Genomic DNA, 16,334 nt, shown 5'->3' with positions numbered 1-16,334 from the left:
TTGTTAACGGTGGTCTATGCTAGAGCTTGTTGGAAAAAAAAAAAACCAAGAACACATAATAAAACATAAAAAGATGTATTAACATTTAATCATAATTACAAAATGATGTACAAACAAACTACATGGGTTGAAAATCAATAAATTTATGATAGCCCATAGCCAAAAAGTTTTGATTGGTAATTATATCTCTTTTTATTGTAATGAGAAACTGCAAAATGATATCTTTGAGATATTAACTGACTCGAACCCACGAAAGTATACAAAGTAATACATCAAACGAAACTCATAGCCTATAACCGAATAATAAGCCATACTTATCAAGTAGCATTAAAGTATTTGTACTTCCTTACAAGAAATGCAAAAGCTTGAGCAATACAGAACCGATCATCATACAAATGAAAAACATAGATTTAAGCAGCAAAAGAACCAATTTGCCGTCGTAGAGCTTCTTCGAAATATGGGACATCTTTAACTTCTAGAAAGACATGTGCATCAATTCCATTGCCCTGCGCTTCGTCCATCAAACACGTGGTATTAACCATAGGCATACTACTGGGGGCTATCCACCAGGGGGCTATCCAAGTTGGCGTCCCTAAACCGAAGTCAATTTCATAATAAGGAAACTTACACCAACTAGATATCGTGATCAAATTAGTTGATTCCCGAATGTTGGGTAGTGAGATAGAATTCAAAACACTCAACTTCCCTTCTTCAGAATTGTGGTCTACCTTTGAGAAGTTACGTATTGTTTCCTTGACGTTACTAGTTAAACGATTCGCCAGTTCTTCAGTTGTTTCAACGACCACAGCTTTAGTGGCACAAAGCACGAACAAATTCCCACAAGAATGTTTAGGGATTAACGAAGCTGTTTTTCCCCTAAGGTTTACTGCTTGGACGAGTATAGACTCTCTTGGATTATTATTGGCACGATCAACACCAATGAGAGCGTTCCAAATCACGGCTGAGACCAACTGTACCTTTGAGCAATGACGGTCGCACATGCTAGCATTGGCCTTTGCTTTCATGTTTGATATTGCACTCTCACTGAATGGATATAACTTTCTGATATACTTGGTTGACATGTCATCATCACTTATAGGTTGTAGTGGACCAGGCGGAAAACAACGACCCGGAAATAATGAGGATGTGTTGAAACCCGGCCCGGTAATTTCAGTATGTTCTTCTCGGTTCATAGCGGCCCATTCGCTTAGGAATGTACATAGAGTGGAGGCATCAACAATCCTGTGTGTGGTACGTACACCAAGTGCTACACCTCCGCACTCGAACATGGTTGCTTGAATTGCAAGTAACAAGTTAGCTTCCCCGGTCTTGGGTGGAATTAATTTATCCACAAGCTTACTATTCTTTTCGTTAGCGATAATATCTTGCAATTTGATGTTAACTTTGGCATGTATGAACTCAACACCGTTATCATTGCAATCGACGGTGTAGGTTTCATCGACATACCTACCAGCTAGAGGGTAAAATCGTGGTAGAGTTTTTTCAAGTGATTGTTCTAGCTGTGTAACAAACTTTGTGTTGTGGTCATTGTTATTTTCAGAGAAGAAAAGAACAACGCCAATATCCATGGAAGGGGCCAACTCATCAAGGAAGGAAATCTTGTAATAACGTAGGGTTGGAGGAGTTGGAACTAAGGGTTTTATGAATTTGCTTGAGTGTTTTTCAATGTTCATCTTCATGACTGCTTATATATGTGGTGACAAGCTAGTTGAATGAGAAATAATAGGTTGCAATGGTTTTATCCAAGCTTAGCATAACTATTTATAGCCTGATTAGAGTTTCTTTATTTCTTATAAAACCAGCCAAGCGTTTTCTAAAATATAAAAGATTTAGAGAAGCAGGCATCTTGATATAACTTATAGGCATGCGCTTAGGATATATAATATTGGATTTTACCTAATCCTACCTAATCCAACGCATTCACCCATTTAATTAACCAGCATCTCTCTTAATTTTAGGATTAAAATATTTCTCACAATCTGTTATGGACTGAAACTGTTATAAGGTATGAAACCTTTCCTACATTGATTGTATGAACAACTGTGTACCTGTATACTATTAAACCAAACAACTAGATGATAATTACGTAGGTTGTTAAATAAGAATAAACCAATAATAAAACTAAGTTGTATTAATAAAACAAATTGAAGCATGACAAAAATTGAAAGAAACAACTAGATGATAATTAAGTAGTTTGTTCAATAAGGCTATAGGGTGTGGTCATGACCCTCATCACCACCATGACCCTCCACGTCAGCGCCATGTAACCCACCTCTAATCCGCCATCCAAAACCACTACTCTAAGGGTGTGGTCATGACACAAACCACTAGCCCCTTATTTATTTTAATTTATCTTTGTTTAAAGAAAAAGGAAATGATGTGTTGAAAAATGGAAAGGAGGACCATGGTTGCCATTGTTTAATCCATGCAAACCATAGCGGATCAACCAAGGGGATGGTGTAGTCTTCCATTCATGTTCTTAGGTGGCAAATCATATCCCAACCATGACCCCCACACCCTATAGCCTAAGAATAAACCAATTAAAGTAAGTTGTTGTTCAATAAGAATAAACCAATAACTAAACTAAGTTGTATTATATAAAACAAATTGAAGCATGACAAAATTTGAAAGAAACAGCTAGATGATAATTAAGTAGGTTGTTCAATAAGAATAAACCAATAATTAAACTAAGTTGTATTATATAAAACAAACTTAAGCATGACAAAAATTGAAAAATTAAGTATGTTGTTCAATAAGATAAACCAATAACTAAACTAAGATGTATTATATAAAACAAATCGAAGCATGGTAAAAACCGAAAGAACACGTAACGCTAGATAATCATTAAATAGGTTGTTCAATAAGAATAAACCAAGGCTGAGCTACGTCATTGTATATCAAATTATTTAGAGAAGTGATGTTGGAAATCATTAATCCATATGCAATTTCTATTACTCCTCTCTATTGTTTCAAAATCTTGCATGGTATGTCCTTTGAGGCTAAATCAGATATATTTTTTTTCAGATCATGTGCCTTAAACATGAGGGTGTATTTGTCATTTCACTCTTTTGGGACTATTTTGTAAATAATATATATCTTGTAAAAAATAAAATATATGTACAGAAATAAAACATATTTCACCACCTGTTTTTCAACATCATAGGAAGCCGTTTAGGGTGTTTGCCACCCCTCCTCCTTCATCCTCACCCACAACTCAGGCAAGCAATCTCATCACATATACAAACTTCTTCCACTTGATTTTCAAGAAAAAAACAACAGTGTAGATGTTTTAGGGTTCTGTGACTGAAAACGAGGCCTAATTTATGCTAATAATATTGACACTAAAGAAATAGTTAATGTTCAGGATCAAAAGAAGTTGACATGATCATATGAGTTTGTTTGTAGCTCTTAAAGTTGTTCAAACTACAAACACCCATACGTAATAGAATCATTATAGCTACTGATGTTGCAGATTGTTGGCGGAGAAAACGCAGGGTTGAAAAACGGGAAGATCTTGCCATCATGATTCATGGTGCAATCTGATGGTGGGTAGTTTTGAATCAGAGATTGGTTCAAGTCCGATCACTGTAGTAGTTTTTTAAGTCGGTTCAAGAGAGAGAGAGAGATCAACGATTTCTGGTCGTTCTGACCATCTCTAGCCTACGATTTCAGATCTGAAAAAGAGAGAGATGGGACCGGCTGAGGGTGGTAGTTACCGTTTTCAGATCTACGAGCTGCTGTAGTGGTATTTTTGGCCAGGTTTGGTTGTGGTGGTAGAAGTGGTTCAGAGAGAAGGGGGGGGGGGGGGGGGGGGAGGGAAAGAGGGTTTTTAGAAAGACATGGAGTGAAGACATATTTTTTTTTCTTTTAACATAATTTTTAAAATAATATGAGTAAAAGGACATCATGTGTCTTGCACATAATCTGATTTAACTGTAAGATTTTGAAAAATAAGTACAAAACTTGTCAATTTTTTAGTATAAGGTCTTGGGTTCAAACCCAAATAAGGATGATAATTTGGTAAAGTTTAGTAGTAATTAAAATCCAGTCAGAGATGCAGCCATTGAGTTCGACATACTTGTCAGGATGATCTGGTTCCTCCTTAGGGTGTAAAGTTATGATGGTGATGAAACCGAGACTAGGGAAGAATCGGTTGGGAGAGAGAGCCGTAAATAGATGTTATGAGAGTTGTAATTGTGTAACTTGTCTAACCCTTTAACTCTCTAATAATCTCCTTATATATACACCCAAGAGGAAACCTAATTAGTTAATAAGGGTAATATGGTCCATCAACAATTACCAACTAATTATTAATAGGTTATTAACATATTTTGATCTAATATAATATAAATGATTATAATGGCTAAAAGATTAAATATTATATTAATAATATATTTAATCTCACATTCTCCCACTTAGCCGAGTAATCATTTATCATGAGTATTAGATGAGTCTGGCCAGGAGTTAACACTCATTTTAGCCTTAAACCAAGAACTATAACAGAGAAATACAGCCGTTGAATCATCATTCGACTCAGGACCCCCATTAATCATACTATAACCTCAATTTAAAACCTAATAGTTATGATCAAAATACTTATAAGCCCTTTAGCGTCTGATTTGTATTTATATTTGTCTATATATGTCATTACACCGGCAGAACATATGTTAGAGACATACAAAACCAAACTGAGGAAATTTTATTAATTAAAACATAAGCTAGTACAATATGTCATTAAATAAGGTCTTTAGTAAGTCCCATATTCGATACATGTTCTTCGAAAACTTTAGGTGGGAGACCTTTAGTCATCGGATCCGCAAGCATATCTTTAGTACTAATATACTCAATACAAAGATTATTTTCCTCAACTCGTTCACGTACGAACAAATATTTTGTAACGAGATATAAACCAGCTCCAGTTGAACTGTTACTGTTCGAGAAACTAACGGCAGCTGAGTTATCACAGTAAAGCTTCAATGGTCTAGAAATGGAATTAACGATTTTAAGTCCAGTGATCAGATTTCTAAGCAACATTCCATGACAGGTTGCGTTGGAAACAGCAATGTATTCTGCCATCATTGTGGAAGTTGTAGTTAACTGTTGTTTATGACTCTTCCATGAGATAGGTCCGCCTGCTAACATAAAGATGTAGCCCGAAGTGGATTTCTTGTCATCTTTGCATTTGGCAAAGTCAGAATCAGAATAACCTACCACTTCCAAGTGATCACTTCTTCTATAAGTCAGTTTATAGTCTTTCGTCCCTTGCAGATATCTAAGGACCTTCTTAGCTCCTTTCCAGTGATCTAGACCAGGATTAGTCTGATAACGGCCTAGCATTCCAGCAATATAAGTGATATCTGGGCGAGTACAGACTTGAGCATACATCAGGCTCCCGACTACTGACGCGTAAGGTATCTGGCTCATTTGCTCCTTTTCAACCTCTGTTGTCGGACACTGGAATGAACCGAAAACATCTCCCTTAACTACTGGAGCGACAGAGGGTTTGCACTGTTGCATGTTGTAACGTGTAAGGACACGATCTATGTAAGTCTTTTGAGACAATCCTAAGATCCCTTTGTGTCTATCTCGGTGAATTTCGATGCCAATGACGTATGAAGCATCTCCGAGATCTTTCATGTCGAAGTTATGCGAGAGTAATCGCTTCGACTCATGCAACATGTCTAAACTATTACTTGCCAATAGAATATCATCTACGTAAAGGACAAGTATAGTAAAGTTACTCCCACTCATCTTGAGGTAGGTGCATTGATCCACTTGATTCTTCATAAAACCTTGCCTCTTCATAACTTCATCAAACTTGAGGTACCATTGACGGGATGCTTGTTTTAACCCGTAAATGGATTTCTTCAACTTACAGACTAGATGCTCCTGACCTTCAGGTTTAAAGCCTTCAGGTTGTTTCATGTAAACATCTTCGTCTAAGTCTCCGTTAAGGAAAGCAGTTTTGACGTCCATCTGATGCAGCTCCAAATCAAAATGAGCTACTATGGCCATAACGATCCTTAATGAATCTTTACGAGAGACAGGTGAAAACGTCTCTTGATAGTCAATTCCCTCTTTCTGAGTGTAGCCCTTTGCAACCAATCTCGCTTTGTCGCGTTCAACGTTCCCATTCGGATCCAGTTTTGTTTTGAACACCCATTTACAACCTACAGGTTTGACACCGTTGGGTAATTCTACCAAATCCCGAACGTCATTTTTCTTCATGGATTCAAGCTCATCAATCATTGCTTTATTCCATTCAGAAGACTGGTCACTGCTAATGGCTTCATTATAAGAGATAGGATCATTGAGCTTTCCAGCGTCCATTTCAGTCAGGTAGGTAACATAATCATCCCAATTAGTAGGCCGTCTTTGCCTAGATGACCTCCTGAGTTGATTATCGGGTTCAGCGTTGTCTTGGTTTTGAGCGTTTGATGTGCCTTCGTTATGAGGTATAATGGGTTCTGATTGTGGAGATGGACTTTGTGCAGTGGCTTCAGGTGCAGTTGCATGGGGTACAAGAGGAGTAAACGGAGTAATGGTAAGCGACGAGTCTCCCCCCCCCCCCCGCGTCTTGTACTTCTTGCAATTCTTCGTAAGGGTTGGTACTGCTCCCACTGACCTTGAAATCCTCCAGGAACGCAGCACGCTTGGTTTCAACAATACGGATGACATGGGAATGACAATAGAAACGATAATCCTTCGAATGATCAGGATACCCGATAAAGAAACAGGTAACTGTTTTAGGGTCAAGTTTCCTTAGGAAAGGATTATAGAGTTTTGCTTCAGCAATGCAGCCCCATACTTTCATATATTTAAGACTCGGTTTCCTTCCTGTCCAAAGTTCATAAGGAGTTTTAGGGACAGACTTAGAAGGAACTCTATTGAGTATATGAACAGCTGCTTTTAACGCTTCAGTCCAGAGGAATAATGGTAAATTAGTGTTGGCTAACATACTGCGCACCATGTTCATAAGGGTACGATTTCTTCGTTCAGCGACACCGTTCTGCTGAGGGGTACCAGGCATGGTGTATTGGTTCACAATCCCCTGGCCCTTACAAAACTCATAAAATGGACCAGGAGCTTGACCTACATCAGTATGTCTTCCATAATATTCACCGCCTCTGTCTGATCTCACAACTTTAATCTGACGATCTAGTTGCTTTTCAACTTCAGCTTTATAATCTTTAAAAGTTGTAAGAGATTCAGACTTTTCCTTGATAAGATACAAGTACATGTAACGAGAATAATCATCAATGAAAGTGATAAATGAAGTATGTCCTGTTATGCCAGCGATTTGGTAAGGACCACTAATGTCAGTATGAATAAGTTCTAATAAATTAGAGCTCCTAGTGGCACCTTTCTTATTTGCTGATGTCATTTTTCCTTTGAGACATTTGACACATGTTCCAAAATTAGTGAAATCGAGAGGAGGTAAGACTTCATCCTTTACGAGACGATTTAATCGTTCTCTTGAGATGTGGCCTAAACGTTGATGCCACAACATGGATGAAGTCTCTAAGTCTCGAATTTGTTTCATCTTTGTGAGTGATTCATTAATATTATATGACAACAAAGATTTGGAAAAATTATCATCTAGTTCTAATCTATAGAGACCACCATCCAGAATGCCAGTACCATAAACAACGAATAGAGAATAGAGAGTTTGCGATGACCATGAGAAACGAAAAAACCGTCCATGTCTAACTTTGGTCCTGATACAAGGTTCCGAGTTACCTCAGGAACATATAAGGTATCATAAAGTTTAATACATAAACCAGTTTTCAAAAATAATTGTAATGTTCCTATGGCCTTCACTTCTAAATCCCGATCATCCCCAACTTTAAGTGTTCTTTGGTTTCTTCCCAGCTTCCGGATTGAAAGGAATCCCTGAGTAGAGTTAGTTACATGAACCATAGAACCAGAATCAAACCACCAAGAATTAGCAGGAACATTTAAATTAAAGGACTCAAGTATCATGAAAAAGTCGTTACCTTTCTTAGCCAGCCACTCCTTGAAGTCAGGGCATTCCTTTTGCTCATGTACTGTTTTCTTACAAAACTTGCAATAGGGTTTGCCTAAGGAGCTCTTAGAGCTGGAAGGTGCATTTGTATTAGGATTGGGCTTTTGGACTTTGGAAGCATCCTTTCTTTGATGATTGTGCTTCCTCTTCTTAGAGTTGGAGGTTGTAACACCTCGAAATTTTGTGTCCAATAATGTGTTGACATGTGTCATTGAGTTTACACGTGGCATTTAATACTGAATAAAGGACTAAAGTTGACAAACCTTGAAAGTATGTAAATTCGAGGGTTATAAATGTCAACAAAGGGTAAATATACTGTATAGTAACCCTAAATGATGCTCGTACCTTCAAACGAATAAATCATGGATCGTACGGAGCGAAACGCGGGAGAAAGTGAGAGATTACAGGCTACAGGGGTTAATTGTGTCAACATGTTTAATTTATACCTCTGAGTGACCCTTTGACGAACCCGAGGCTTTGTAACAGTAAAATATGCTCACTAGAATATGCTATGTAAATCTCGCAAAGTTCCGTTTTAAAACGAGAAAGTTATGATCAAATTCGTATGCAAGGGGTTAAAAGCATCAACAATAAAAGTTAAGGCTTTTCGGATAATAATTAAACTAACCGGGGACTTAACAATGCGGGTAAAAGTCACGAGGCCCTTAATCGTAAATAATCAAGGGCCAAATCGCAAAGTTACCCCTTCGAAACCGAAAGGTCAGGTTAATCATTACAAAAGATTTGAAAATCTTTGAAAACAGACCTCATGCGGGCCGCGTTGAAGGTATGCATGAGCCAATGCGGGCTGCGCGCCAGTTGAAGATCTGTTTTCTGACATTAGGATCCATGCGGCCCGCGTGTGAGTTGCTTGATCCTAATGCGGGCCGCGTACAAGTCCCAGATGCAGAATTATTGGACAGACTTGCTGTTTGAAGTTGTGAACGATCATTTGAGCAATAAATGAAGCATGGGCGCCCTCTACACGACCCCTAGCACCCAGGGCCACCTGCTGAACATCCATGATGCCTTGTAGGTTGATGTGCAATGATCTTGAGGCCATTCTTTCACTATAAAAGGCACCACATTGTGCATAAGTGAAACACACCTCAAACCTGCATTCTAAACCATCTCTGGAGCTCTCAAGCACTCTTCTAACATTCTAAGTCGTGCACCAAGCTTCTGTAAGTATGCCAACCCTTTTATGGACTTGTTTTTGCTTAGTTTAGCTTAAAAGTCAATCTGTCGTAATTAACGATTGACTTTGCGATAAATCACGAATGGTCCAGTGGTTTGTCGAATCAAAGATAGTTATATGTTGGTAATCATGTGGGCATTAAACCCCTAAAAGGGCACCCTCTGATTCCCAATCTAACTAGTCCAAATGTCGAGTCAAACGTGCTTAGAAAAAGTCAACAGAAATGCTATTTTGCGATTTCATGCATAATCTGTAATGTAGATGATATGTAACCTGTTTGAACACTCATAAAACATGATAATAAGTATATTTACTAGTCTAGGCTTGTTTGATCCGACCATTTATTGTTTTGACCCGGTTCGGAGCCGAAAGTCGCAAAAGCTTTGACTTTTGCTTTGACTTCAGTTCTGACCCGTTAAAGTTTGATATAGATATGCCTTAGGACTCACTTAGGACCAGGTTACATGATGGTATAACCCTCTGTGACCAGTTCGTTGTTTGTCCGAGTCTTTTACACATTTCCGTTAAATACTTAAAAGTTGACCGTAACGCCCTTTTTAAATTAAAACGAGAATTTCGGACACGCGAACGGATCATAACCTTGGTTACTGATTTCTAGCATGTCCCTAAAATTTCACGTCAATCCGAGGTCCAGAATAGGAGTTATGCTAAATAGCGCAAATTGCGAAACTTTAGTAATTAAATAGCGCAATTAGCATAACGCCTCTCTAAACCCGGATTTCGACATCAAATGTTGGATCTGAGTTTCTTTTTTATTGTATTTTGTGTTTGAAGTTAAGATGAAAAATGGATGAGTTGTGCAGCGGAATTAAAATGAAGACAAACTTTGCATACAATCAAATGAGAGTAATACTTTAATCAAACATCTTTTACACTATGAACCGAATGATTGAATTTAATTTCAACAACGATTACAAAGATAGATGTATGAATGCAAACTCCCCCTCAGCCCGAGCTCAGTAGTTTGTTCGTGCAAAGAAGACGAATGATGTAAAGAGCTAATAGAACAGTACAAAGTACTGAACTATTTATAGGCACTTGCAAACTATTGAGCATCTTTGCTGACGTCACCATGAAAGTGACATCTAACCTCCTAACAAACTCTAACCTCTGATCTATACAGACACTTCTTATGTTAACTACTGCTAATACATTCTATTACAAAACAGACTTTAGAACAGCTGCTGCAACCTTCTACTGCTGTGAACCCAGCAGCACTTGTCCGGATCAGCAGTGCTTGACTCAAGGCAGTAGATTGAATCAGCAGGACTTTAGTCTTCCATCAGATCTTTAGTTGAGCAGCAGTTATGAGACAGCAGTTTGGTAAGATCAGCAGATAGGAGGTCATCAGTAGTTGTAATCACTTTCAAGGGGAGAGATTTGTGTATCAGCATCTGCTTATTCATAATCCACTGTTCTGATCCAGTTTTGGCTTTAATTACCTGTTCCTCTGATAGGGTTCAATCCCAACAATCTCCCCCTGGAACAGATAATGCCAAAACCCTTCATTATTTGTGGATACTTTATTGCCTCATTAACAGCTCCCTTATCTGACCTTTAAATTGTAATTCAAAGTCAAGGGCATCTGTATCTTCATCATCCCTGCTAAGTGGAAGATCAAGGAGATCCTGCAAATCTTCAAGACTCAGGCCAAGAGCTTGTTCCCTTGATATTTTATCCACTACTCCACCAGACCTGAGCAAAGTCAATACGCAGGTCTGTTTGTCAGTTGCCCACTTTTGTATTTTTGAGCCAGGTGGGTTTCTTGGGAGATGTTTATTTGCAGAAGTATTTGGTGAGGCTGGCCGGTTCATCACTGGCTGAGCAGTGGTAGCAGAGTTTTCCTGTTCAAGTTCTTCTTTTAACGTTCTTAACAAGCCTTCTTTTAAGACAGCATTTCCAGCAAGAATTTCTTGAACAGTTTCAGCTCCAAACTGGCTTTGTGTCCTTCTTTTGTAGATGGTAGTACCAGCTGGAGCAGTGGCTCTCCTGGTTTGCAGCTTTGATGGTCCTTTTGAAACCGCTGCTTCAGGGTAGTCAGGTTTTTGAGGAATTTTTGGATCTTTCTTCCTTAATTCCTCTAACCTTTTGTAGGTTGACCTGACCAAATCTTCTTTCCATCTAGCAACTTGTCTTTTGGTACCAAATTCAGCAACAACCAATTCTTCTTTCATTCTTTTTAGTTCCAACTGCTTTTCAGGTACATTCTTTTTGAACTTTGCCCAATCAGGAGGAGTGTGAGTGACTTTCCTTTTTATCATAACTTGAATTCTGGCTGATTCAGCTTCAAGCTCTGGAACAGTCCACTCTTTGTACATGTGTCTCTCTCCTTTGTATTTCTTGTAGAACATAATGCTTTCAATGTAGTCTTTCTTCAGAGTTTCAGCTGCTCTTTCTGAAATTTGTTGACTGACATTTTTAGCAAAACCTTCTAGGGAACTGACTTGTGTGAGCAGATATTGGTAGTATCTTGATACTTCTTTGTCAGATTTCCCTTGTGTGTTTCTTTTCGAGATATCCTCTGCTTGCTTGGCCTTTATCTTCAAATATTCTTCAATGTTTTTGGGCCAGGGATATCCTTTGACTGAAGGCAAACTCCTTTTGGCAGGGTCATCCTCAGTATAGAAGGATTTTATCTCTTCTCTGACAGCTTCTAGTTCAAGAGGGAATTGAACACCTGCAGGAGGTAAGGGTTTGTGCATTGGAACTGAAGAAAGTGGAACTGGTTTTGGTATATTGACAAGAGCTAAAGGTTTTGAAGATATTGGAGATGGTGAAGTGACATCATCTTTGGGAATTAGCCTTCTCCTCTTTATTTGAGGAGGGACTGATGATGTTTTGGATGGAAAGGTGGTTGTAGTGACAGTGGTTTGTGATAGACTAACAGCTGTTGGAACAACTGGTGTTCCAACCACTGTTGTCTTTACAGCAGAAGTTATAACAACTGCTGTCTTCTGTCTTTTGACAGGAGGTGATTGTGATTTTGGTGGTGATGGAGGTAAAACATTGGATGTAGTGTGTGTTGAAGTGGTGTGTGTTGAAGTGGGAGTAGATGTTGAAACTATTGAAGTACCAACAGCAGCTGATACACCAGGAGTTACAACAGCTGTTTTAGGTGGTGGTTTTTTAGCAGACTTTGAACGTCTGACCGGAATGGATTTGGGTAGCCTTACTTTTCTAGTAGGCTTCTTCTTTTCATCAAAGAGATTTTCATCATCTCTTGACCCTGAAGTACCCTGATCCGGATAATCCACCTTGGCTTTCTTTTTGGCCTCTCTATCCCTTTTTACACATGCAAGTGCTTCTGCAAGTGCATTTGTAGTCACATCAATTTTCTTACTCCCATCTGGCAAAGGAATCTGTTTGGTCATATTTGAATTTTCTGGTGCGAGGTAGAGACCATCTGTTATTCCTTTTCTTCTCCATTCCTGAATTTTCTCCCCCTTTTTGGCATTATCTTCGGGGATTTGATCAATGAAGAATACTGGTGGAGGAGCAGTGCCAGTGGAGTGCAAGATCTGAGTTTTGAGAGCCTTTAGATCAGCCTGAGTGTCTTTGTACCTAGACTCCATAGCATTTCTCAATTGTTGAACATGTTTTTCATGTTGCTGATCTACTATTTGTGCTTGATGATGGAGAAAAGGTTGAAATAGATTCCAGAGCTCATTTGTAGCAGGTGCCTGTTGTAGAGCAGGTGCTTGAGGTGGAACAGCAGTGGATTGTACCTTTTGTACTTGTAACAACTGTCGTAGCATTTCTTTGAGTTCTGCAACAGAGTTATCAAGTTTTTCAACACGAGCCGTCAATTTCTGGTATTTTAAACCATCACCCAATTTAATGGGATCATCTGATTTCCCACTAACAATGGTTTTATCAGTGGTAGAAGTAGGGAGTTTACTCCAAACCTTAACCACTGATGCCCCTTTTTCTTGGTACTGGGGTCTTCTTCCTTCAACACTTGACAACCTTTTGATGTTGCCAGTAGGATAGATAAATCCACTCGTGGTTGGCAGAGGTGCTATAAAAGGAATTGCCTCCAAGGAAGTCTTATAGATGTAACCACTGTCCAACTGTAAACTTGTAGGTTCAACAGTTGTAGTGGCTGCTTCACTTGGATTACCACAAAGAGTTACTTGTAACTCAATGGGTGTAACCTCCTCAGGTTGTGTTGGTGGGTTAGCAAAGAATGATACAGCAGGCTCAGTCATTTGTTGAGGTATATTCTCATTGATAGGTGATTGAGAAGGACTGTGTAATGCCTGGTTCAAATCAATTGCATCCAACAATAGTTGTGTTTTTGGTGGAATTGAGGATGTGATGGTGGGTGTAGAAAGCGGATTTGCTCCGGGCATTGAGCTGTGGATGATGGAAACGAGTGTATCCAGAGCATCATAATGTGGTGGCCCTTTGTGTACAACCTGTTCTTTTTGTGAAGAAGCTGGAGGAGTTATGGTTATGGGTTGAGATATTTGTACCATCTGCTGTGAGGAAGAAGCAGCAGTGGTTTCTTGTGACTCTTGTGTTGTCACAGGCATTAACTCTGGTATCTCATCCTCAGAGTTGCCATTTTGATTGGTTTGGGGGGTTTTTGATTTTTCTTTTTGTAGGGCTTTTTGGGTTTTGTAGGTGTGGGTTTCAAAACAGTTGGTCTGCTGCTTTGATCACCTAGAGCAGTAGGCTTAGAAGCAGATACCTGAGGAGCAGTGGTTGCTGCTAAATTCTGCTCAGGTACCCCTGCTTGTGTTTTGCAAGGTACCCCTGCTTGTGTTTTGCAAGGTGCTAAATCATCCTTACTGAATTTCTTTTGAAAATAATAACTTAAAAACCTTGGAAATAGTAAGAATGATTTGCTGTCAACATTATTTACCAAATCTTTAAAGATCTCCCGAGAATAATTATAATTTTCTTCTTGAAGAATTGCATATCCCAGATTTTGAATCTTTATAGGGATCTCATTAAAAGAAGTGGTTTTGTTTGACACACATAGGAGGAGGGTATGAAATAGAAATCTTGGTGCAGGAGGAAAATAACCTTTTTCTAAGGTTAGTTTCTTCATCATTGTTGCTTCATACCCTCGTTCAATGAAGTCAATATGCAACTCGTTTTTAGTGAAGGAAGGTTTACCTGCCTGGTCATCGAGTTGAAAGACTTCGGAGATGGATTGTGGTGTAATGTGGACAGCTTTACCCTTTATGGAAGATTGGATTGCAGTTGCAATGTCTCCTTGTTTTTCAAGGGTTGCATTCTTCCAAAATTCCCTTTGGGTCGCCAAGTAGATGGGTGCGTCGGCGGTGAGCAAAGTTTTGTACTTTGATTTTTCCATGATGGTGATGATGGAATCGAAAACATCTGTGGTTCCTGGTTTTGTGAGAAGACCCAGGAGATTGTGAGATTTTTTGAATGGAATTTCAGTGGTAGTTGCCTTTTGAGAGGCTGTTTTCGATGATTTTGATGAGGGTTTTGCAGAAAGCTTCGATTTTGTCATTTTTGAAACGAAACAATCGAAGAAATTTGTGAGAAATGAGAAGAAAAACTGCTTTGAGAAGAGAATTTTTAAGAATTCAATTCGACAGTAAAACCCTGTTTTGATGGTGAGTGGGGATGTTATAGGAAAGAGAATGAATGCTGACGTGGCAGCCGTTACAAAAGGTCTGACTGCTATGTACTGCCCACGTGACAAACTCTGGTGAAAATGAAGGACAGTACTTTTGGTGAAAGCAACTGATGAGAGTAGTGTAAAGGGGGCAGTGGATGATTTTCACTATCAGTGGATAAGACACTGCTTTTGAACAATGGTGGTTATCAAGGAATGAGAAAATAGAGGTTGCCTTTCAGCAGTGGGCAGTCTTTTTGAAGTAGAGTAGACTTTTGCACAATCAGTGGTTATGGCAGACTTTAAGGATTTTAATGAAATTTTCATTTTAAGCTATTTTTAAGGATGGATTTTTGATTTTCTGAAAACATTTTGTTGCTTTTATTCATAGAAAAACAAGATGTTGCTTGTTATTCCATGTTTAGCATCCCAATCCTAGAGACCAAGCTTTCAAAGGTGGCTGTATCAAGTGCTTTTGTGAGCACATCTGCCAGCTGGTCTTTAGTTGGAACATGATGCAGAGAAATCAAACCTTTTTCATAGCAATCCCTCACAAAGTGATGTCTGATGTCGATGTGCTTTGTGGTAGAATGGGAAACTGGATTTTTGATGATATTTTCTGCTGCCTGACTGTCCAACATGAGTGGTGTCTTTAAGGCAGTGATACCAAAATCCAATAACTGATTTTGAAGCCACAGGAGTTGGGCTGTACAGCTTGCAGCAGCAATGTATTCAGCCTCAGCAGTGGATGTTGAAACTGCTGCTTGCTTTTTGCTTTGCCAGGATACTAAGCAATCACCTAGAAACTGGCACCCCCTGAAGTGGACTTCCTTGTGGTGTGACATCCAGCAAAGTCACTGTCTGAAAAACCTGAAAGCTTGATATTCCCATTAGCTGGATACCAGATACCAAGTGTGGGAGCACCTTTTATGTATCTGAGAATCCTTTTTACAGCAATGAGATTTGATTTTCTGGGAGCTGATTGACTTCTTGCACAGACACATGTTGCAAACATGATGTCTGGTCTAGATGCAGTTAGGTACAATAAAGACCCAATCATGCTTCTATAGAGTGCTTGGTCAATCAGCTCATCCTTTTCATCAGACATGACCAGCTTATTTGTGGCCATGGGTGTGCTGCATGGTTTACAATCATTCATATCAAATTTGGTTAAAAGTTCTTTAGCATATTTGCTTTGATGAATGAAAGTTCCATTTTGCAATTGCTGTACTTGGAGACCAAGAAAGCATTGCAGCTCACCCATTGCACTCATTTCAAACTCAGCTGTCATGAGTTCTCTAAACTCTTCACACATTTTGGTACATGTGCTTCCAAAAATAATGTCATCCACATAAATTTGGACAATCATTAAATCTTTCCCTCTCCATTTAAGAAACAGTGTTTTATCAATGGTACCTCTTTTGAAACCATTTGAGAGAAGAAAATTGGAAAGAGTTTCATACCAGGCTCTAGGT

At 38.9% G+C, this 16,334-nt stretch overlaps 1 protein-coding gene across 1 annotated transcript; it reads right to left on the bottom strand.

Annotated features, from left to right (window-relative positions):
• Window positions 1-410: 410 nt before the first annotated feature.
• LOC110923045 (vinorine synthase) lies at window positions 411-1,700 on the bottom strand. Its single transcript, XM_022167231.2, has one exon. It carries the CDS (start codon window positions 1,698-1,700, stop codon window positions 411-413), a length of 1,290 nt encoding a protein of 429 aa, XP_022022923.1.
• Window positions 1,701-16,334: the final 14,634 nt, after the last annotated feature.

This window comes from Helianthus annuus, chromosome 17 (assembly GCF_002127325.2).
Source record: "Helianthus annuus cultivar XRQ/B chromosome 17, HanXRQr2.0-SUNRISE, whole genome shotgun sequence".
Classification (NCBI taxonomy): Eukaryota; Viridiplantae; Streptophyta; class Magnoliopsida; order Asterales; family Asteraceae; genus Helianthus; species Helianthus annuus.
Note: the sequence above shows the minus strand (reverse complement) of the source record. Positions and strands in the feature narration are given on the sequence as shown.

What these genes read in the sequence shown, in the direction of transcription:
- LOC110923045 (XM_022167231.2), bottom strand. Translation starts at nt 1,700, where the DNA reads ATGAAGATGAACATTGAAAAACACTCAAGCAAATTCATAAAACCCTTA.